We start from the raw sequence: 22,420 nt of genomic DNA on the forward strand, positions 1-22,420 counted from the left end.
GCCCCCGCCCCCCTTTGACTACACCGGCAGCGATGCGGATGAAACCCAGCGGATCCTCCGTGTGACTCCGGCCGCCTCTCGAGCTCCGTGGTCGATCCGTCTTTTAGAGCTCAGTGCCCGGGGGATGGTTTCTGCTCTCGGATCCAGATATTCAGACGCAGGAGCCGGGAGAGGAGAGGGCTAGCTGGACGTATTTAAACCCACGACTCCCGGGTTGACGCTGTATTTTATCGGGGACTTCTGTGGATGTGTCGGGGGTGTTTAACGGGGTTCTCCCGGTTCTACTGTTTGGGTGCACTCGGTTCTTCATGCCCCGGAGGCCCGGAGGAGCTCAGACTGCGGAGCCCCGGAGCAGAGCTCGGACTCCGGGGAAGTAGAGGAGGTAGGTTGGTCACGATCTCTCCTCACGGGAGTCCGCGTGTTAGAGACATTTCACATATTGACCTTAACCGAAACGCGTCGATGTAGAACTGGGACCGGGAGCCGCACGTTGTGTGACGTTTGTGTGTTTTGTGTTGGGAGGACGAAGCTAGCTGCGGGCTAACTGGTAGCCTCGTAGCATTCCATTGTCACAGCTCGGTGGAGCTAGCTATGCTAACCTGCTATCTCGCTATCAAACAACCCGATAATCCCAATACAACGTAGTTAATGTGACACGTTATATCGGACGCATGTCGCCACTTCGCGGCCGCTGGAGTGACACTGCTCCTCGGGTTAAAGTCTGCTTTCAGAAGCGGGGGGGGGGGGCGCTTGTTGTCGTCTCCGTTTGCTAGCAGGCTAATGCTAACAGCCTCAGACAGCAGGGAGCTGTCTGTTAGCTCGTTAGCATTAGCCTGTTACTATTAGCTGCTACACTACAAGGAATCTCAAAATGTCTCCTGGGTCTCCCTCGTTCTGTAATGAAGGTTTCACTGTAGCGGGGATGAGACGCGAGGACAACAGTCCTCCCTGTCGCTATTAATGTTGTTGTTTTCAGTGTTGTTGTTATTTATGTTGTTATTTAGCGTTTAGTCGTAACAGCCGGATCAGAAGAGCACAGGTTGGTAGTTTGAAGGCCAGATAGAGACTTCGCTTTGTTGACTTTAAACACTGATGTGAAGTGTATTCTTATACGCTTTGAAAAGTCTGGTTATGAGTGTAATTGTTATGGTCTCAACACCAAAGAGATAAATCAATACTTCTATATTGCTATCTATAGATAGATGAGGTTGTTCTGTGATGGGGGATGAATGGATCTGACTTTAAATGCTACACTTCCCATGATCCTCTGCTCTTCTCAGGAGGAGGAAGCATCCAAAACGTCTCATTGTTAGATTTCAGGGTGCAACGCGTTGCCATGGTAACTAGGTTATCCTGAACTGAAAAGCATGGCGTTAACCAGTTAAGGACAGAGTATTCAATGAAGTATTCTCAGTCAAGGACAGAGTACCTGAGAAGGTATCACATTGAGGTCCACCCTGTGTGTATAAGTTTAAACTAAATACATGACTGACACCCCCAACGAACCAATCAGAGACAAGTAAACTAGTCCAGAAACTGGGCCTGGTTTCCAATAGTCCATCATGGCCTCTAACATCTATTCATAGACACTGTTCCTTGACCTCTGGAGAACGTCACAGGGTCAAGGAAAGGTGGTTAGGAGAGTTAACGAGGAGTTAGGAAAAGCTACATAGTTGTGATGGAGGAGACGCATGTTGGTGACGTCACAAAGAAGCCTCTGAGATGCCTTCAGGTGTCCTTACAGTGTGAGTCATGAAGACGACACTAACAAGCAGCTTCAAAGGAAAACTTTATTAACATACATGAGTCACGCTAACGTTAGTCACATGATCTACGCTTCTACGAACGGACCAATGACACGTCACTATCTAAAGATGTGGGACGCAATAATCTGCTCCCCTTTGGTTCCTTTGCTGAAGGAGCTGAGGGAGCATTGAGGCTCCTTTCCTTGGCATTAGAGAATAGAACAGCTCTCCTCATGACATCACGTCCACTACGTCACTCAGTGAGGAACCTTCCTGGGAACATCTGACCATTTGGATCCTGTGATGTTTTTGATGTTGACGCATCATTTTGAGGCATCATGGGTAATGTAGTTAATATTATTAATCCACTGTATGTCTCTCCAGGACTTGGTCCCTCTGCCCCCCCCCACCATGAACCCTCTGAACCAGATGAAGGGAGGACTGGGCAACAACCCTCACAGGTACACACACAGGTACACCTGCCCCCCCTCCCTCCACCACACACACCTCGTACTAATAGAATCGATTGCTCTTCAGAATATTCAAGTGTGTGTGTGTGTGTGTGTGTGTGTGTGTGTGTGTGTGTGTGTGTGTGTGTGTGTGTGTGTGTGTGTGTGTGTGTGTGTGTGTGTGTGTGTGTGTGTGTGTGTGTGTGTGTGTGTGTGTGTGTGTGCAGTGAGGGTTCGTACCCCTACGACCCCTCCAGCTGGCAGCAGCCCACCAATCAGCCCACCGGATCCCTCTCCGTGGTAACCACGGTGTGGGGCGTGACCAATCCCTCGGCCAGTCAGGTATGACATCACCAAACAGGAAGCACTAGCGTTGAAATAGTGTGTGTTGAGTGTCTAACTGTGTTCACCAGGGAATGGGCGGAGGGGGGATGGGACCTGGAGCCAACCAAGGCGGGGGCCCCATGATGCAGGGCCCCGGGGGCCCCGGCATGGCCGGGGGTCCTGGGGGCTACATGGGCCAGCAGGGCTACGGCGAGCCCAGCAAAGGCTACATGAACCAGGGCATGTACGGGCGCCCGGCGGGGGGGTACGGCGGGGCCCCGGGGGGGTACTCCAGCAGGTGGGTGTTGGTGTGCAGCTTCTCCATCAGTGGATCTTATTCTCCGTGTTGACACGTGTGTGTATTGATCGATCAGTTACCCGACGAACCCCGGAGGCTCCAGAGGCTCCGCTGACTTCACTCAGGCCGCCGCCGCCGCCGCCGTCGCTGCTGCCGCCGCCACGGCAACGGCCACCGCCACGGCAACCGTCGCCGCCATCCAGGAGAAACAGAACCAGGAGATGAACTATGGACAGGTGGATGGGGGGGTGGAGCTTCAGGTGTTACATTGTGGTGCATTCAGGGACGTCACCATATTTAAAGACTTGGTTTGTTTAACCCTTGTTTTCAGATGGGGGGTCAGGCCTATAACAACCAGTACATGACCCACTCCGGACCCCGCGGCCCCCCAGGCATGGGCGCTGGAGGTATGGGCCCCGGGCCTGGACCCAACAGAGGCCCTCCCTCCATGGGCCCCATGTATGGACCAGGAGGGGGCCCCCAGAGAGTCCCTCAGCACCCAAACTACGGCCCCGGGCCCCAGCAGGGCCACCTGAGGCCCCCGCAGGGCCTGAAGCGCCACTACAGCTCTGAGGTGAGGGTCCAGAGGGCCAACATGCACCTCCACCTGTGACTGGGGTCTGTCTCAGAGCTCCTCTCAGATGTTCTTGTCCCTCGTCCTCAGTCCTTCCCGGGAATGTCTCAGCAGTACGGAATTCCTGGCGGCCCCAACGTGATGTCGGGGCCCGCTGGCGCCGCTGGTTCCATACCGGGTTCTGGCGGAGGCGTTCACAGCGCTCACGGGCCGTACGCCGGCCCCAACATGCCGTACCACCCAGGTGAGACCAAGCGTGTGGAGTAGAACATGTAAGCTTAGCTTAGCACAAAGACTGGAAGCAGGGGGAACATTTAGCCCTAATTTTGGATTCTTTCATGTTTAACTTCAGGTCCTGGAGGTCCAGGCCCCGCCCCCCAGCGCTCTGGCTCCTCCCCCTCCTACCAGACCCACAAGATGTCCCTCCCACAGTACCCCCCATCAGGGCCGCCCAACCCCCAGTACTACAAAGTGAGCAGCTCACTGCTTCACACCATGAGATGGAAGGAGGAGCAGCATGTGGTTGTTGTTGTTGTTTAATGTTGTTGTTGTTGTGCAGCAGGAACACTTTAACGGTCAGGCTGGAGCTCTCAGCGCCATGACGACGGGAGGTGGAGCAGGTGTCTACAGCTCCTTCAACCAGCCGCCGGGGGTGAGATTACGTGTGTGTGTGTGTGTGTGTGTGTGTGTTGGATTTGTTGAACGTTATTACTAACTCTTCTTCTTCCGTGCGCCTCTCAGCCGGGCCGAGGGTTGCCGGGTTACCCCTCCTCTCCGGTCCCTGGGAACCCGACCCCCCCCATCACCCCCAGCAGCTCCATGGCCCCGCCCTACATGTCACCTGGCAACACGGACGTAAAGCCGCCGCCCTCTTCCTTCCTCCCCGACATCAAGCCCAATATGGCCAGTCTGCCCCCGCCCCCCCCCCTCAGGTCCAAACACACACTGAAATGCTAACACTGACACACTGTGATCTCACAGCCGAGATGTCTAACCTGTGATGACTTCCTGTTGACAGGTAACCCTAGCGACGACCTGCGGCTGACCTTCCCGGTGCGTGACGGCGTGGTCCTAGAGCCCTTCAGATTAGAGCACAACCTGGCTGTGAGCAACCACGTCTTCCAGCTGAGAGACTCCGTGTACAAGACGCTCATCATGAGGTGTGTGTGTGACACAGTGGTGTCCTAGCAGCTAGCTTAGCATAGCCGTGCTTTACATGCTCTGTTTGTTTCACTTCTCTCCCTTTTGATGTAAATGTCGTTTCCACGGTTTCTCTGCATTTATCCCTCAGACCGGACCTGGAGCTCCAGTTCAAGTGTTACCACCACGAGGACCGGCAGATGAACACTAACTGGCCCGCCTCAGTCCAGGTCTGATCTCCTCCTGCTTGTAAATGGTCACATGATTGGAAACAGAGGTGGACTCACTGTGCTCCTGCTCCCTCCTCCTCAGGTAAGCGTCAACGCAACTCCTCTCACCATAGAGCGAGGAGACAACAAGACGTCCCACAAGCCCCTGTACCTGAAGCAGGTGTGTCAGCCGGGCAGGAACACCATCCAGATCACTGTCACCGCCTGCTGCTGCGTAAGACCCCGCCCACCTGTCGGATGAGGGAGGAGACACCCCGCAGGTGTTACCTGTGTTTACTGTCTGTCTCTCCACAGTCTCACCTGTTCGTCCTCCAGCTGGTCCACCGTCCCTCGGTCCGCTCGGTGCTTCAAGGTCTGATGAAGAAGAGGCTGCTGCCTGCAGAACACTGTGTCACCAAGAGTGAGTGGAGCCGGCCGATCAATGCACTGATCGATTGATCAATGCACTGATTGATCAATGCACTGATTGATCAATGCACTGATTGATCAATACCCCGCTGTGGTTGCCCCCCAGTCAAGAGGAACTTCAGCAGTGGTTCTGTCTCTGGGACCCCTGGGCTGAACGGAGAGGACGGCGTGGAGCAGACGGCCATCAGAGTCCTTCTGAAATGTCCCATCACCTTCCGCCGCATCCAGCTGCCCGCCAGAGGTCACGACTGCAGACACGTGCAGGTCAGAGGTCACCACACGCACAGAGGCCTATAGGCCTGTTTCCTGTTAGCATCGTAGCGCACAAACACACTGATGTGTGTGTTTCTGTCCCTGCAGTGTTTTGATCTGGAGTCGTACCTTCAGCTCAACTGTGAGAGAGGGACATGGAGATGTCCTGTGTGCAAGTATGTCTCTCACTACTGACTCCTATGTACAATCAGCACACACGTGTCTTTACTAACGCGTGTGTGTGTCTGTGTGTGTGCAGTAAAACCGCTCTGTTAGAAGGTCTGGAGGTGGATCAATACATGCTGGGAATCCTCATCTATGTTCAGAAGTAAGACACCTTTCCTTTTTACAAGTAGACGGTCAGTATTTTATTTTGAAGGACTATCAGAGGGACCCGTTGTTATTCCTGAGAGGAGCATCATGGGGACGAAGAGACAAACCGTGTTCACAGGAGGTCTGACCCCCCACAGCTCTGAGTACGAGGAGATCTCCATCGACCCGGTCTGCTGCTGGAAGCCGGTCCCGGTGAAGCCGGACCTCCACGTGAAGGAGGAGCCCGACGGGCCGGCTCTGAAGCGCTGCCGCACGCTGAGCCCGAGTCACATGGTGCTGCCCAGCGTCATGGAGATGATCGCCTCGCTAGGCCCCGCCCCCTCCTCGGCCGCCTCCTCCCCCATGCCCTACCCCCCCCTTCCTGGGGGGGCCACGGGGGACTACCCAGGACCAGGTACGCAACCCTGCCCCGCCCACTGCAAGACGCTCCGCCGATAGGCCGATCAATAACTGTCTGTCCTCCCTCAGCTCCGTCCTATCCCAGTCAACATACTGGTTTCTCAGACTTCTCCAGTCCTGGGACTCCAGGCGTTGGGGGGGATTTCTCCTCCCCCGGCCCCCCCCCCTCTCTCCTACCAGTCTGAACTCTCCAGTGCCCTTCTCACCCCCGACAAACCCCCCCCCCACCCGCTCGCTGGACAGGTAGGTGTTGTTTGTCGTCGTGGTTACATCAGTGAATTCCTCTTGTATCGAGTCACTCAGGTCTCCTGTCTCCTGTCTCCTGTCTCCTGTCTCCTGTCTCCTCTCAGATGTCCCTCTCAGGCCGCCTGGACTCCACTTCCCATGGTGCTCCTCACCCCCAGCAGCAATCGCAGAGTCACCATGGCAACTCCCACATGGGTGGGAGCAACATGTTGATGCAGCAACGCAGCAACCAGAACCCCCGTCTCCATGGCGACGGCTCCTTCAGCCTCGGCGGGTCCACGGAGGTTCCTGAAGCTTCTTTGGATGTGAGATTATATTTAAATATATATTTAGTATATTAGACAGTGGAGGAATACTCAAGTATTACTATTGTCATTTATATACTTTACAACACTTTATTACGGTTTTGTATTCCCATTTAAATATTGACATCTAAATGTTTCTTTGTGAAGTTGCTTCCGGAGTTGACCAACCCGGACGAGTTGCTGTCGTACCTCGGACCCCCGGACCTCCCCAACAACAACAACAACGACGACCTGCTGTCGCTGTTTGAGAACAACTGAAGACACACACACACACACACACACACACACACAGGAAGTAGCGGTAGCTAAAGATTCTTGTTTTACTGTTTTTCGTCCTCTTTGTCCTCCGATGGACGAAGCTCAGCAGCGACCAGGAGGATTCTGGGATTTGTTGTTTTTAAATGTGAAGATGAGCTTTGAACGTGGCTCACAAACAGGAAGTGACCTGATGGATCTCTTCTTCTGGCCTCGTAATAAACGTTGTGATTCAAAGAGTCCGAACTGAGTGGCAGAACTCTGACGTCATGTGATCTGGTTTCTCCATTCGATCAATAAGCTGATTGACGGCTGTCTTCAGAGGGATGAGTTTCCTATCCTCCCCCCTCCAGTGTATTATTAAACATGATTTTATATGAATATGAATGAGGGGAATGAGTCCATTTACATTTTTATATCTGTGTTTTTATCAGATAAGATCTCTCACACACACACACACACACACAGTCGTCGCTCATCGTCTTCCTCCTCTTCATCATTCAATCAGTTGTAAAGTTGCTCGCCATGCGTCCCGCTGGCTTCTGGGTAAATATCTGTTGAGTCTTTGTAATTTAATAAACACACTGGAAAGACATGAGGTGTCACTTTGTGATCAAATGTGTCACTCACTCTTGGTCATTGATTATGGTGAGAACTCACATATTAAGTCTTTGCTGCTGAGGTCATTAAAGGTCACTGACCGACGCCCAACCATCCTCCGGTCATTATGAGACCTGTGGCTGTGTTGAAGAGGGTGAGTACTTCAATCTGGAGGTACTTGTACATAATGTATTCCTGTGTTTCTGCTACATTGTACTCTGGCTTCATCTATTGCTCAAATGTATTTACCTGTCACAAACCAATCAAAACACACACACACACACACACGTGTACAGGGCTCTCAAGTGTCACGCATTGAGCGTGACAGTCACTCATTTCTTTAGTCACGCACTCCCGCCACACATCCAGTTTCTCACGCAAAAAAAGCCGCGCAGGCTCCTTTTCAACCGTAGCGCCCCCCCCCCCCCGCGTTGCGCCTCCCCATCGACCGACAAAATGTCACTCCAAGGTTTTCTGAAAGGTGGGGCGCTCTGGGACTACGTGTGCGTGTGTATTAAAACGCAACTTGTATTTAACCGGACGGACCGCGCCCTTATCGCGTGATCGCGCACGGACTGCGGGACTCGACTTTAACCCTCGCGTGCGCTGCCTGCATTGGACCCCCGAGATGTCAGTGATGCGCTGCGCGCGGGTCTCCCGTTCTTTCGAGTTCAAGTTTTCTACCCGGGACAGAGCAGGTGGGCGGTGTTAGAGAGAAACCCTGCAAACACACGACCCTTTTTGAAGGAGGCCCACCCTGCTGACTGAATCAAGTACACCGGCAAAAGGGTTCGTTCAGCTACGGACCAGTCAAGAGTGGGTCCCGCTGCTCTGGCTGCTGATTGGCTTCAACGGATGTCAATCAATTACTCTGGCGCTGCCTATTGGCTCTCAGTGATTTCAAACCGCCCATGGGAGTTTGATATAAAGTTAAACCGCACCGCACCATCTTTTCTCGGATCCATTTGGCCAGCCGCGTCTCTCTGTCAGTGTAACTCTCCCGCTCAGTCCGCAGCTATGTCCCGACCCAGAGTCTTCTTCGACGTCACCTCCAACGGCGCGCCCATGGGCCGGGTCGTGATGGAGGTAACCGGGCCCTGGCTCGTTATGGCGGGGAGCTTCTTCTTACCGGCCGGTACTCCGCCTCGTGCAGCCCGGTTTCCCGCTGCGCACGCGAGGTGTGCGTGACTTCGCTGTCACGCACACCTCTGCTTTGAATGGACCACGCGCACGTGTGTGTGGCCTCGAGCCAGCGTCTAACGGGACCGCATAACGGACCCTCGCGGTACCGCCGGAGCAGCGTTAATGACTAGAACCCGTCTTGTATTTGTACTCTAGTGAACGTTTATGATTTTTAATTCATCGGCCGAGGTTTGGAAGGCGAACTTCCGCTAATGGTACTAAAAAGCTCGCAGTGCCTCATCCCGCTGTTGCGTCACGTGGAGGCCCGTTAAGGCCCGCGGGCCGTGTTCGAGTCATTCTGCCGGCTAGCGGCTCGAGCTAACTAATGCTAGCGCTCTTTGTTGCTGCGTTTCGCGGCCCTTTCCTCGCGCGTAGTTTACGGTAATCTCACACCTCCGGTGACCCGCGGGCTGCTTCAACTACCGTTCGTTCCGGTTCATGGCGGCGGGACTCGTGGTTGGCTTTGTTCCAACCGTTGAAACATGCTAATTTACCGCCTGCTGAGTTTTAGCATGTAGCCACCGAAGCTAATCGCACCGATGGGGCGGGGCCTCCGCATGACGAGGAGAATACGATGTGGAAACAAAGGCTTTCCTTCTGTTCCCACAATGAGGAAGCACGCGCATGCGGGGGGGGGGTGCATGCGGGCCGGGGGGGGGGCAGTGGCGCCACCGTCGCAGTTATTTATATCTCTGCGCCTCGAAAAGCTGCAGCCATTTTGTGCCCTTAGTAGCTGCGCTTCTGTCAAAGGAGTTTCCCGAATGGCGCCTCTGCGAGGTGCAACCAGAGCCCCCCCCCCCCCCCCCCGTGCCTGGCATAACTACCGCATTACAAGCTGGACTTCTGCGTGGATCAGATGTAGAAGGAAGAAGCTGCTGAGCTGCAGAGCCTCGTCTTTGTGACCACGTGTTTCTACACTGAATAAACAGCATGGCGTTTTTTACTCATCAATGTACCGACTGTCTCTTGGTCTCTGCAGCTCCGGGACGACGTGGTGCCAAAGACGGCCGAGAACTTCCGGGCCCTGTGCACCCACGAGAAGGGCTTCGGCTACAAGGGCTCCTGCTTCCACCGCATCATCCCCAACTTCATGTGCCAGGTGGGCTTCTTCTCACTCAATGATGCTATGCAGCAGCTGCTTGGTGCTGTCATGACGGCTGTGTATCTTCATCAGAGCAGACTTGTTGGCTAGACCTGTCAGTCAGGTGATGGGTGTGTTGTGTGCAGGGCGGGGACTTCACCAACCACAATGGAACCGGTGGAAAGTCCATTTATGGAAACAAGTTTGCTGATGAGAACTTCACCCTGAAGCATCTTACCCCCGGCACCCTGTCCATGGCCAACGCCGGGGCCAACACCAACGGGTCCCAGTTCTTCATCTGCACAGAGAAGACCCCCTGGTGAGTGCTGCCGCCAGCAGAGCTGCTTAGAAGAACCTTCTGGGCTGTTAAACCAGTCGGTGAATGAATTGCTGATGTCGTCGCAGGCTGGACGGGAAGCACGTGGTGTTCGGCAGCGTGGTGGAGGGCATGGACGTGGTCAGGAAGATGGAGGCTGCCGGCAGCCAGGGCGGCAAAACCTCATCCAAGATCGTGATCGCTGACTGCGGTCAGCTCTGAGTGCAGCACCTTCACCTGCAGCCACGCCCCCATAGCCCCCCCCCCCAACCTCTGCCATTCAACATTCCTTAATGATGAAGCTTCAACCCCCCCATCCTTTCTATTCCGTTGTTAAACTTGTTGCTGCATTTGTTGCTTTTCCTTTAAGAGGTTTCTTATGCATTGACGTTTTTTTTCACAATGTCCCAACATTTTTTGTTTAATCAAAACAAAATAAGAAAATTAAACAAGTTGCCTTGACAATTGAAATATTTGTTGTGGTTTTATTTCGTTTTGCTTTCTGACTTCAACCAGATGAAGAAAGTTGAAGTGTGTGAGCTTCCAGCTGCTAGTGAATAGTTTTATTTTAATTTGCATCCAGTGAACTATGTCAACGGATGTAATTAACTAATTTGTAAATGTGGAATTAAAGTATGAGAACATTAAACTGTCGATAAACCAGAATATAAAGACTGGAAGTTTCTTTTCAACCGTTAGTTCCTGTGCTCTTTGATAAGTGTTAAATGGACCTGTGAGCTGACGTCCAGCAGGTGGCGCTCTACAGAGTTACTGCATCCCACCACGCATACTAACTCACATGATCGGATTCTTGGACCAATCACGCGTCACTATTTAAATCTTGGCTCCTTTGGTAAAGGTTGGTCCAGTGCTTCCTTTGCTAAAGGAGCTAAGGAAGCATCACGGCTCCTTTCCTTAGCCCTCATCATGGCGCCACTTTGCACTACTTCGCTCAGTGAGGAACCTTCCTGAGAAGAAATGTTCCAAACTAAAAAACATATTTCTACTTTTTAGGGTAGGGTTTTTATCAGAACAAGAACTTTAGTTTGCTCGGATACTTTAGTTATGACGGAAATAGCAGCTCCTCTGGTTCAATTTTAATGTTAAAATCTTAACTAGCGTTAGAGCTAGCTGAGCCCAATGTTGCTAAGCTAGGCTAACTTCCTTCCACAGATGTGTAAGATTCAAACGGGGCGACTCTTTATTGTAATACTATAAGGTCTTTTATTGAATACAATAATACAAAGAAATGAAAACATTCTAACTTCTGATTCCAGGTGGAGATAAAAGTTTCTCTCGTGGCAACATTTATACTTAACAGTTCATAAGGAATGCTTCAGCAGGCCGTCCTCCTTTTCTTCCCAGAATGCCTTGTGTTCCTGTGGCCCTGCCCGGGGGGGCGGGGCTTGCACACGCCCTGGCCCTTCGCCCTGCCCGACTCCGCCCGGCTGGCGGCGCCGCAGAATAATCCCGCGCCGCAGTCGCAGCGGCCCAGCTTCCTCCTCAGTTTGCCCGAGCCTTTGAGCAAACAGGCCTCGCCCTCCACCGGGATCCTCTGGCACCGCCTCCCGGTGAGGTAGCGCACGCAGCACAGCCCGGCGGCGCAGTCCCCGGAGCGCACGCAGCCCGCCATCTCCTCAGCTGAGAGGGGAGGAGCCTTTACTGAAGTACTGCACACTGAGATCACTAGAGTACTGGTACTACACACTGAGATCACTAGAGTACTGGTACTACACACTGAGATCACTAGAGTACTGGTACTACACACTGAGATCACTAGAGTACTGGTACTACACACTGAGATCACTAGAGTACTGGTACTACACACTGAGATCACTAGAGTACTAGTACTACACACTGTGAGATCACTAGAGTACTAGCACTACACACTGAGATCACTAGAGTACTAGTACGACACACTGAGATCACTAGAGTACTGGTACTACACACTGAGATCACTAGAGTACTAGTACTACACACTGTGAGATCACTAGAGTACTAGTACTACACACTGAGATCACTAGAGTACTAGTACGACACACTGAGATCACTAGAGTACTAGTACTACACACTGAGATCACTAGAGTACTAGTATGACACACTGAGATCACTAGAGTACTAGTACTACACACTGAGATCACTAGAGTACTAGTACTACACACTGAGATCACTAGAGTACTAGTACGACACACTGAGATCACTAGAGTACTAGTACTACACACTGAGATCACTAGAGTACTAGTACGACACACTGAGATCACTAGAGTACTAGTACTACACACTGAGATCACTAGAGTACTAGTACTACACACTGAGATCACTAGAGCACTAGTACTATAGTATTACACAGTACTACATATTGTGAGTTCACAGGTACTAGTACACACTGGATTTAATAGAGTTCTGCATTCTAAACTTCCCTGAGTATGAAAAGTACTACATGTACCTCTGAGATGTAGTACAGTGTGTAGTATCTATCAATGTTATGTGGACATAATTCTTCCAATCACTCACCTTTGGTTCTGTTGAAGCTGTCTGTGTGGATGTCTCTGTCTGTCTCTCTGTCCACCTGTCTGTCCTGTGGGGACGGTCTCCTCTGAGCTCTGTTACTGCAGCCTCCCACCTGATGGACCAAGAGACCGAGTCAACCAACCTGTCCAAGTCCTCCATGTAACACTGTCCTCTACCTGTCTCTCTGCCTGTCTGTCCTCTACCTGTCTCTCTGCCTGTCTGTCCTCTACCTGTCTCTCTGCCCGTCTGTCCTCTACCCGTCTGTCCTCTACCCGTCTGTCCTCTACCTGTCTCTCTGCCTGTCTGTCCTCTACCTGTCTCTCTGCCTGTAATTCTACCCGTCTGTCCTCTACCCGTCTGTCCTCTACCTGTCTCTCTGCCTGTCTGTCCTCTACTGACCGGGGCTCCGTAGCAGTCCTCTGTCGAGCAGCGAGCTGTCTGTCTTCTGTTGGGATTGAAGGTTGTCTCTGTCCGCCGCCGCCCCACGGGACGCTCCCCCTGGTCGCCATGGAAACAACCTCATCATATATTTACTGTAGTAAATACTTGTACTGCAAGTTATACTCTGTCATCGTGTAGTACAGGAATAAATGTACTACGGGGAAGTACTCTTACCAGGAGCTGCGTGGTCTCCTTGGAGGACCTGATGGAGTTCTGGTCCAGGGTCAGACCACAGACCAGAGACACACACAGCAAGCTCCTCCACATCAACATCCTCCAATCAATGGACCTGTCGCTCAGTCGTTTATCAGCTGTCAATCACCGAATGACCCTCCTCCTCTCTGCTGCTTCTCTCTGATTGGTTGATTAATAATGAGTTTTAGAAGAGCTGATCGGCTGCTCTGTGGTCCAGATGTTCTCCAGATGTTCTCTAGACCCTCCAGTGTCCTCTTACCCTGTCTCCGCTCCGTGTGGCGTCCCTCCGGTCCGGTGCGTATTTTTATACCCCCCCACCCCCCCCCTGTGATCCGCCCGTCGCCTCAGATGTTTTGAGGTGCGTTTGAAGCTCGACCGCATCAGTCAGACTTCCTTCCTGGAGGCCTGAGGTGAGGGCGGGTCCTTTTGATACCTGACACCTTAGAGACCACAGAGAGATGAAAACACACACCTGCAGACAGAGAGGCAGGTAGAGAGTGTGTGTGTGTGTGTGTGTGTGTGTGTGTGTGTGTGTGTGTGTGTGTGTGTGGTTTCTCTCATTAGAGCCGGCGGATGTGTGGATGTTTACAGGTGATTAACAGGAAAACAATGAAATTCACTTTATTTAAATCCTCAGAGGTCTTCACAGTCTGTCCTCTGTCCCACGTCCCTCACATGGGGACAGGAACTATCAGAACCTCAGGGACCAGGACCAGGATGGACAGACTGCATGTCCAAAAAGACATGTAACACAATCAGAACCTGCAAGGAGAGGAAGCACAAGAAGCCCACACACACACACACACACACAGACACACACACACACACACACACACACACACACACACACACACACACACACACACACACAGACACACACACACACACACACACACACACACACACAGACACACACACAGACACACACACACACACACACACACACACACACACACACACACACACACACACACACACACACACACACAGACACACACACACACACACACACACACACACACACACACAGACACACACACAGACACACACACACACACACACACACACACACACACAGACACACACACAGACACACACACACACACACACACACACACACACACACACACACACACACACACACAGAGCAGATGGACCTGCAGATGTGTGTGAGATAAGATGTGCAGCCTGCAGGTTGTTCCAGGCTGAAATAAACAGATTATGACACACACACGCAGATGTGCACACGTGTGTGTGTAGATGTGTGTGCGTGTGTGTTCCCCCCCCCCTCAGGTCCTATAAAGGCGGGTCACCAGCTGGAGGATCCAGAACCGAAGCGTCACTCGTCACTCGTCCAGGTAGGAGCCACCTGTCAATCAAATCACTAAAGTGACTTTTATGTGGTTCTATTTGTTTCATCTTTACATCCAAATGTTTGTAATAATTTTACTCCGGCAGGTTTTTAACTTCTTATTTATTAGTTTTGATTTTTAAAATGAATAGTTTTACTTTAATATATTTTTGTTTTTATTTAAAGTTGGATTTCAGTAAAATAAGATTCAAAGATATATTTTTTATATAATTTTATCATTTATATCAGCTTGTCTTCCAAAATGTTAAGATCCATTTAAATTACCTATAAAATATTTAATGTTTGTATTTTTGATAATACTACTTGATTTATGACTATTTTATTTTATTCATAATATATTTATACCTCTACATTTCTTATTGTTTGTACTAATTTCATTAAACACATTTTTGTTCAGTAGATGAAAAATGCTTTTTAAGCATTATTCTAGTGTTTTGTATATTTCTTGTTTTATTTACATTGGTTGAATGGACATGAATTGATTATGTAAGGCTTCAGCGCATGTATTGATTGATTTTTTTATTTTAATCAAGTGACAAACAAAGATGTTTTATGAAATAAAACTAAAGCTTGATGACATCAGGCAAATATAAAAGAGGAAATGGAACGAGATAAGAGAAAAAAGGCAGGTGTGCGTCTCTGTGTGTGTGTGTGTGTGTGTGTGTGTGTGTGTGTGTGTGAGATAACCATGTTGGTGAGGGAGCTAAGAGCCTCTAAACCAATCAGCAGTCAGAACAGGATCATGTTCAAGCTAACGAGAAGACAACATCTGTTTTCAGCTACCTGAGGATTAGCTAATGTTGCTAATGCTGTGTGTGTGTGTGTGTGTGTGTGTGTGTGTGTGTAGCAGACATGGCGTGCAGAGGCTCCCCCTCTCTGGTCCTGGTGGTGGTGTGTGTTGCTCTGCTGTTGGACAACATGCTCCTCACGGTGGTCGGTGAGTCCACACACGCTAACAACGCAGTAACCATGACAACAACACGGCGCATGGCCTCCATGTTCACACACACACAGACTCTGACGTTCTAATCGATCCATCCATCTAGAATCAATAACCGGCATCATGTGACAGTGTCTCATGTTCCACCTCATGTTTAGAGCCTGACATTACAATCAGCAGCTCTTATTTTGAAAAACCACAGAATCACAGGGAATTGACTGTAGATATAAAAGTGAAGATATTTGTGGCTTTAAAGTGTGATTATAGCATCACGTGTGTTTTTCATTGTCTGTGGTCATGTGATTTTTGTGTATTATATACTACAGTTATTATTATAGTAGTATTTGAAAAAGCCATTTAAAATAGAAACAACCAGTGCTCAGTACCTCTCAAATCTACTGTCCTTAGTCACAATATAAGAGCAGAAACCAGTGAAGCTTCCTGTCCCATGGTTATTGATTTATTGATTTATTTCCAGCTGATGTCACTGAGAAGAGAAGAATTCATTTAGATCACATTAGAAAACTCCCCCCATGTGACCATGTTGGACTACGTCCCCCTGCTCTCAACTGTCCATCTTTTGACGTCTTTCAAGTGTCATCGACGTCCCCACATTTAGGGACGTCCCCACACGCCGTCCTTCAGGGACACAGTGGTGGTCCTCTGCAGGGAGATGTGGGAGTAGCTTCACTGATCCGTGTCCCCCCCCCAGTGCCGATCATCCCCACCTTCCTCTACGCCATGGAGCATCCAGGCGGCGCCGCCCTCATCCCGGGTCCCCCGGCGGAGCGCGGCCCCCCCGGGTCCCGGGTCCACACCTCCACCTTTGGCTTGCCCGAGGTCCGGACCAACCCGACCCCCCCCCGCGCCAACAGCACAGACCTGCAGCCTAACGAGACATTGGTAGGTTTACCTGAGTGTCTAGAGGTGAGTGACACCTGCCTCCAGGTGCGTCCAGGTTGATCCGCCCCCCCTCTTTCTGCTGCAGGACGCGTCCTGCCTTCAGGACAGCGTGTTCCTGGGGGAGGAGAACGTCCGTGTCGGGCTGCTCTTTGCCTCCAAAGCTCTGGTCCAGCTGCTCATGAACCCATTGGTCGGCCCGCTCACCAACAGGTAGCTGATTGGCCGATTCCAGACTGAGAGGAAACCAGTTGAAGGCTGAATGTGGAATGTTTTGCCTTCTTTGGTTTAGACTCCATTGACAAAACTTGTCGCCTCAGGTGTCCCCAAGGTCCACTAACAGGTGTCCCCCAGGTCCACCAACAAGAGGTGTCCCCCAGGTCCACTAACAGGTGTCCCCCAGGTCCACCAACAAGAGGTGTCCCCCAGGTCCAGTAACAGGAGGCGTCCTTTAGGCCCACTAACAAGAGGTGTCCCTCAGCCTCAGGTCCAGTAACAGGAGGCGTCCCTCAGGTCCACTAATAGGCGTCCCTCAGGTCCACTAATAGGCGTCCCTCAGGTCCACTAATAGGCGTCCCTCAGGTCCACTAACAGGAGGCGTCCCTCAGGTCCACTAACAGGAGGCGTCCCTCAGGTCCACTAACAGGCGTCCCTCAGGTCCACTAACAGGAGGCGTCCCTCAGGTCCACTAACAGGAGGCGTCCCTCAGGTCCACTAACAGGCGTCCCTCAGGTCCACTAACAGGAGGCGTCCCTCAGGGACTCAGGATCTGGAGGTAGGTTTTGTCAATGAAGTCTTGCTTCCCTTTGTTTATGTCTCTCGCTCTCTGTCTTTGTCTGTCCCTGCAGGGTTGGGTATCACATCCCCATGTTTGCTGGTTTCATCATCATGTTTGTATCAACCATCAGTGAGTCAAGCACACACAGACACACACACACACACACGTGTGTGAGCGTGCCTGCTTATGTGTGTGTGTGTGTGTGTCAGTGTTTGCCTTCTCAGGGACCTACACTCTGCTGCTCTTGGCTCGCTCTCTGCAGGGAATCGGCTCGTCCTTCTCATCGGTTGCAGGTTTCTAAAGAACTTTCTAAATAACTTTCATTGAGCATGCAGATGCTAACAACTAGCCCGAACTTAGCCGTGTGTGTGTGTGTGTGTGTGTGTGTGTGTAGGGTTGGGTATGTTGGCCAGTGTGTACACAGATGACGAGGAGCGAGGCGTCGCCATGGGCGTCGCTCTGGGAGGACTGGCCATGGGGGTCCTGAGTGAGACACACAGACACACATACCTATACTTCTATCTTTGTGAGGACTGTAGTAACATGGGGTCCCCCTATCCTGAAACCCTTGAGCGTCACTACATGTTGTATTTTTGTACTTCTTACTGCACCCCATCTCAGGGGTATTGTACTTTTAACTGTACTTTAGGGTTCATGTTCTTTATGCTCGATCTCAAGGTTTAACTCGACTAAGTTGATCTGACAGCTTAAGGCATAATAAATGATGAGGTAATATAAAGGAATAAACTCCCGTCATCAAACTTAGAGCATTCATTATTCAATAACTACTCTATGATAACATCATGTTTACATCTCGTGTATTTTGAATATTTCTTATTGTGGTATTAGTAGCGTCCCGCTAGCTTCATGCAGACGTCGTTTGTCCTGTTCAGTACTGTGATGTGTTGTGTTCTACTTTGTGTAATGTGTTTTGGTAGTATTTTGTTGTACTTAATGTTGCAGTCGGCGCTCCGTTCGGCAGCGTCATGTACGAGTTTGTGGGGAAGAAAGCTCCCTTCCTCATCCTGGCTCTGCTGGCTCTGTGTGATGGAGGTCAGCTTAATAATCACTGTTTATTTTATTATTATTTATTCAGTAAATAATAAACTCTAATCATGCTAGTGAAGATGCTATTAATATTATTCATTATAGGGATAAACAAACCATTGATAGAGAAACATCAGCTTCATCAGAAGGTAACTAGAAGAGTCACAATGAACAAATGAAGATGAATTAGCAGACAGGATTTGTCTGTTTCTTATTTAACAGAAAACCACATAAATGATTAAGGCTTTTAAATTAAAGAACAAAACATTTAAAATAAGTGATAAATGCATTGATTGTGTTATGTATTTGAGTTGTTGATGTCTGTTCCTGCTGTTGGGTAATAACAACATTAATAACAACGTTGTTACTTATCAACGGGGATTCAAACCTGTGACCATCCACACGATTCAATGTGTGTGTTGCAGCGTTGCAGTTATTCATCCTGCAGCCGTCCAAGATCTCTCCAGAGGTGAGTCCACTTCAGCCCCTCGGGGGGGGGGGGGGTCTGCTGAGGTCCTGCACTAGAATGACCAGCCTGTGTGTGTGTGTGTGTGTTACAGAGCGTAGAGGGGACCCCCTTACTGACACTGTTAAAGGATCCATACGTCCTCATCAGTGCAGGTCAGAGACAACCTCTGTTTCCTGAAGACACAAGACACAGAATGTTACTCTGAAGGGACCTGTCTCCCTCCCTGTCTCCCTCCCTGTCTCCCTGCAGGTTCTCTGTGCTTTGCTAACATGGGTGTTGCCATCTTGGAACCAACTCTGCCCATCTGGATGATGCAGACCATGTGCTCCCCTAAATGGCAACTTGGTACGATGCACTTTCTCCTTCCTTCCATCCTTCCTCATCTTCCCCCGGCCTCCTCCTCACTAACAGGTGTGTTACAGGTATGGCCTTCCTCCCTGCCAGCATCTCCTACCTGATCGGAACTAACGTGTTTGGACTTCTGGCTAAAAAGATGGGAAGGTCAGTGTGTGTGTGTGTGTGTGTGTGTGTGTGTGTGAGAGAGTGTGTGTGTGTGTGTGTGTGTGTGTGTGTGTGCTTGTTAGCTTTGTTCAGCAGACACCACTGTCTCAGGAAGGACTGTGTGTCCTGTTAAGACATGAAGCCCTCTGGTGAAGACAGACAGGTGTCTCATGGGTGTTTCTGTTTGTCCAGGTGGCTCTGCTCCATGTTGGGAATGTTTATTGTTGGCATCAGCCTGCTGTGTGTAAGTAGACATTCATTCATTCATCCTCTCAGATGATGAGAAACATAATTGTGTTTTTCATAAATAATTTGTTTCATCTCATTTGTTCAGACCAACATGAACTACTTCAGTAACACCATGTCTACCTGTCTGTCTGTCTGTCTGTCTGTCTGCCTGTCTGTCTGTCTGTCTGTCTGTCTGTCTGTCTGTCTGTCTGTCTGTCTGTCTGTCTACCTGTCTGTCTACCTGTCTACCTGTCTGTCTACCTGCCTGTCTGTCTGTCTGTCTGCCTGTCTGTCTACCTGTCTGTCTACCTGTCTGTCTGTCTGCCTGTCTGTCTACCTGTCTGTCTACCTGTCTACCTGTCTGTCTACCTGTCTGTCTGTCTGTCTGTCTGCCTGTCTGTCTACCTGTCTGTCTACCTGTCTGTCTGTCTGTCTGTCTGTCTGTCTGTCTGTCTGTCTGTCTGTCTGTCTGTCTGTCTGTCTGTCTGTCTACCTGTCTACCTGTCTGTCTGTCTGTCTGTCTGTCTGTCAGGTTCCCTTTGCCACGAGTATCTATGGTCTGATTGGACCAAACGGAGGTCTGGGCTTCGCTATCGGTGATTATCTCTTTCAGCGTTTTGTAACCGGAGGAAACGATGACAGATCAATAATCTGCTCCTCTCATCAATAATCAGGCATGGTGGACTCCTCCATGATGGCCATCATGGGTTACCTGGTGGATATCCGCCACGCCTCCGTCTACGGCAGCGTCTACGCCATTGCAGACGTGGCGCTGTGTATCGGGTTCGCTATTGGTAACACACACACACACACACACACACACACACACACACACACACACACACACACACACACACAAAGTATTTCAACAACAATGTACTGGTACAAGTGAATTCTTGCTTTGTTAGTTTCTCCCCACAATGAGCATTACATGCTTGTTAAAATGCTAGTTTTCTGAATGGAGTCTGGTGAACGCGTGCTAGGCTAAGCTAACGTTGTTGGTACCACGTGGTTCCAGGTCCGTCCACAGGGGGCGCCCTGGTCCAGGCGGTAGGGTTCCCCGCCCTCATGGTGATCATCGGGGTGATCAACATCCTGTACGCGCCGCTCTGCTTCCTGCTGCGTAACCCGGCCGCACGAGAGGAGAAGACGGTAAACATCCCACTGGGACCAGTCACAGAGGCCCGTTACCGTGGCAACGCCCTCTGGTTTCCATGGACGCGCCCGTGTAGTTACAGTCGAGGCGATTTCATGACACGGTCGGAGGCCTACTGGTTTTATATAATATATATATATGCATGTATACTATATATGTATATATAAATAAATATATATTCTCATCTATAATACATATTATAGTTATATTATATATACAATCGATATAGAAAGAGTTTTTTCTTGTTGTTACAGGAAAGATGATAATGTCACGTACGGAAACTTTTAGTTTGAGCCAAAACACACACAAGCAGCAGGTCCTGACAGAGCAGCAGGAAGTGTGTGTGTGTGTGTGTGTTTAGTCATTACACAGTGATTAGACTGATCACAGATCAGAAGCTGCTGCCTCCAAAGCTTTAGAGGAAACATTTTTACTTAATAAGCTCTCAATTACACACAAGATTACAGGGGTACAGGTGGGTTTATTGATCGACTGTGTGTGTGTGTGTGTGTGTGTGTGTGTGTGTGTGTGTGTGTGTGCGTGTGTGTGTGTGTGTGTGTGTGTGTGTGTGTGTGTGTGTGTGTGTGTGCATGACAGGCGATCATCGACCAGGAGTGTGTGATGCACAAAAAGAGCTACAACACACAAGACGAGAGTCGGGATTTTCCTCTGAGCGACTACAGCGAAGAAGATGAGACGGAGGAGTGACACACAAACACACACACACACACACATAGGGCTGAAGATGTCCATGTTTACCTTCATTAACACACCTTCTTAAAGGGACAGTGTTCATATACAAAACAACTCGGTTACCGTTGCTACGCTTTGTCTTGTAGATTGTTAACTTCTGTTGGAAAATAAAAAATGCAATGGTTTTGAGTTTTATTCATATTTTCAGTTTTGTTAACATGAAAAAAACACAGGAAAATAAGTTTTCTTCCACTTTTTATAAGTCACTTTTTACCGTTGTTTCTGTTTAAACATGAATTTAATTCAAGTAAATGTTGAAATTTGAGACTGTGAGTCTCTATCTGATCTCTGACCTCTGACCTGATCAAAACCTGCTGTAACCTGGACAATACCTGGTGGGCCTCCAGTTATTATTATTATCACTAAACTAAATGTAGAGTTAGTTGAGTATCACTAATGTAGAGGGGGAAGGAGGCAGCATGACGGAGTTTTAATTAAGAGCAGTTTGTTCTCACGTCTTTTAAGTATTTAAAATATAACATTGGTTACCTACGTCACAGAACTTGAGTAACTTTAAAAGTTATAAATGTTATCTTAAAAATGAACGAGTTATCACAGAAAGTGTGTAACAACAAACACTAGAGTTATTAGCATTAGCATATCAACTCGTTGGTAAACCAGGAATCGCCTTCCAGTAGATCAGCTGACGTCTGTTCTTCCCCGTTATCTTTCTTTGTATGAAGCTAAAGTGTAAATTCACAAATACAAGCTGAAACGTGTGTCAGCTGGTTGCGTGCGGGCTCGTTTACAACTAACAACTAACAACAGACGTGGGCGCTGTTTCCGTAACACAGACGCATCGCTGCTGTCAGTTGTCATTTCAACGCGCACCAGATGCAGCAGTAGACCCCCCCGCGGACCCCCATCAGCAGCTAAAAAGTACAATGTCTCCTGATTTATTTTTCTATATGATAATAAATATTGGGCTTTAGGTTAGCTCCAGGTTTAATGATGACGTTTGCTTAGAGGTGCTTACATCAAAGTTTGAACTT

General features: G+C 49.8%; 4 protein-coding genes across 4 annotated transcripts; 3 read left to right on the forward strand and 1 right to left on the reverse strand.

The window, feature by feature from the left end:
- Positions 1 to 7,551, forward strand: LOC119224611 (zinc finger MIZ domain-containing protein 2-like). Its single transcript, XM_062562662.1, is given in 22 exon segments — positions 1 to 382; positions 2,130 to 2,206; positions 2,422 to 2,536; positions 2,608 to 2,816; positions 2,893 to 3,052; positions 3,148 to 3,390; positions 3,481 to 3,634; positions 3,743 to 3,861; positions 3,950 to 4,042; positions 4,132 to 4,316; positions 4,404 to 4,550; positions 4,682 to 4,760; positions 4,843 to 4,974; positions 5,055 to 5,160; positions 5,275 to 5,432; positions 5,529 to 5,596; positions 5,680 to 5,748; positions 5,891 to 6,147; positions 6,222 to 6,310; positions 6,312 to 6,395; positions 6,503 to 6,703; positions 6,851 to 7,551. Coding segments are annotated over 21 exon segments (2,829 nt in total). The 5' UTR covers positions 1 to 382; positions 2,130 to 2,156; the 3' UTR covers positions 6,962 to 7,551.
- Positions 7,552 to 8,484: 933 nt separating this feature from the next.
- On the forward strand, positions 8,485 to 10,608 carry ppiaa (peptidylprolyl isomerase Aa (cyclophilin A)). Its single transcript, XM_037483348.2, has 4 exons — positions 8,485 to 8,644; positions 9,720 to 9,839; positions 9,968 to 10,140; positions 10,227 to 10,608. The coding sequence occupies exons 1-4, from the start codon at positions 8,576 to 8,578 to the stop codon at positions 10,357 to 10,359; spliced, it is 495 nt and encodes a 164-aa protein (XP_037339245.1). The 5' UTR covers positions 8,485 to 8,575; the 3' UTR covers positions 10,360 to 10,608.
- An 849-nt stretch (positions 10,609 to 11,457) lies between these two features.
- Positions 11,458 to 13,543, reverse strand: LOC119225410 (dickkopf-related protein 4-like). Its single transcript, XM_037483252.2, has 4 exons — positions 13,264 to 13,543; positions 13,048 to 13,146; positions 12,652 to 12,760; positions 11,458 to 11,778 (listed from the first exon to the last, which is right to left on the reverse strand). The coding sequence occupies exons 1-4, from the start codon at positions 13,360 to 13,362 to the stop codon at positions 11,474 to 11,476; spliced, it is 612 nt and encodes a 203-aa protein (XP_037339149.1). The 5' UTR covers positions 13,363 to 13,543; the 3' UTR covers positions 11,458 to 11,473.
- A 1,966-nt stretch (positions 13,544 to 15,509) lies between these two features.
- On the forward strand, positions 15,510 to 21,552 carry LOC119225242 (chromaffin granule amine transporter). Its single transcript, XM_037482975.2, has 16 exons — positions 15,510 to 15,593; positions 16,309 to 16,499; positions 16,585 to 16,709; positions 17,345 to 17,403; positions 17,484 to 17,567; positions 17,669 to 17,761; positions 18,238 to 18,327; positions 18,747 to 18,790; positions 18,882 to 18,942; positions 19,040 to 19,135; positions 19,213 to 19,291; positions 19,484 to 19,535; positions 20,052 to 20,115; positions 20,194 to 20,313; positions 20,538 to 20,671; positions 21,273 to 21,552. The coding sequence occupies exons 1-16, from the start codon at positions 15,575 to 15,577 to the stop codon at positions 21,381 to 21,383; spliced, it is 1,422 nt and encodes a 473-aa protein (XP_037338872.2). The 5' UTR covers positions 15,510 to 15,574; the 3' UTR covers positions 21,384 to 21,552.
- Positions 21,553 to 22,420: the final 868 nt, after the last annotated feature.

The sequence above is a fragment of the Pungitius pungitius genome, chromosome 5 (assembly GCF_949316345.1).
Source record: "Pungitius pungitius chromosome 5, fPunPun2.1, whole genome shotgun sequence".
Lineage (NCBI taxonomy): Eukaryota > Metazoa > Chordata > Actinopteri > Perciformes > Gasterosteidae > Pungitius > Pungitius pungitius.

What these genes read in the sequence shown, in the direction of transcription:
- ppiaa (XM_037483348.2), top strand. Translation starts at nt 8,576, where the DNA reads ATGTCCCGACCCAGAGTCTTCTTCGACGTCACCTCCAACGGCGCGCCC. An exon ending in TGGGCCGGGTCGTGATGGAG is followed by an intron (nt 8,645 to 9,719) that starts GTAACCGGGCCC and finishes TGGTCTCTGCAG; the next exon opens with CTCCGGGACGACGTGGTGCC. An exon ending in TGCACAGAGAAGACCCCCTG is followed by an intron (nt 10,141 to 10,226) that starts GTGAGTGCTGCC and finishes ATGTCGTCGCAG; the next exon opens with GCTGGACGGGAAGCACGTGG.
- LOC119225410 (XM_037483252.2), bottom strand. Translation starts at nt 13,362, where the DNA reads ATGTTGATGTGGAGGAGCTTGCTGTGTGTGTCTCTGGTCTGTGGTCTG. An exon ending in AGGAGACCACGCAGCTCCTG is followed by an intron (nt 13,147 to 13,263) that starts GTAAGAGTACTT and finishes CATGGCGACCAG; the next exon opens with GGGGAGCGTCCCGTGGGGCG. An exon ending in AGGACTGCTACGGAGCCCCG is followed by an intron (nt 12,761 to 13,047) that starts GTCAGTAGAGGA and finishes TTGGTCCATCAG; the next exon opens with GTGGGAGGCTGCAGTAACAG.
- LOC119225242 (XM_037482975.2), top strand. An exon ending in TGCAGCCTAACGAGACATTG is followed by an intron (nt 16,500 to 16,584) that starts GTAGGTTTACCT and finishes TTTCTGCTGCAG; the next exon opens with GACGCGTCCTGCCTTCAGGA. An exon ending in CATGTTTGTATCAACCATCA is followed by an intron (nt 17,404 to 17,483) that starts GTGAGTCAAGCA and finishes TGTGTGTGTCAG; the next exon opens with TGTTTGCCTTCTCAGGGACC.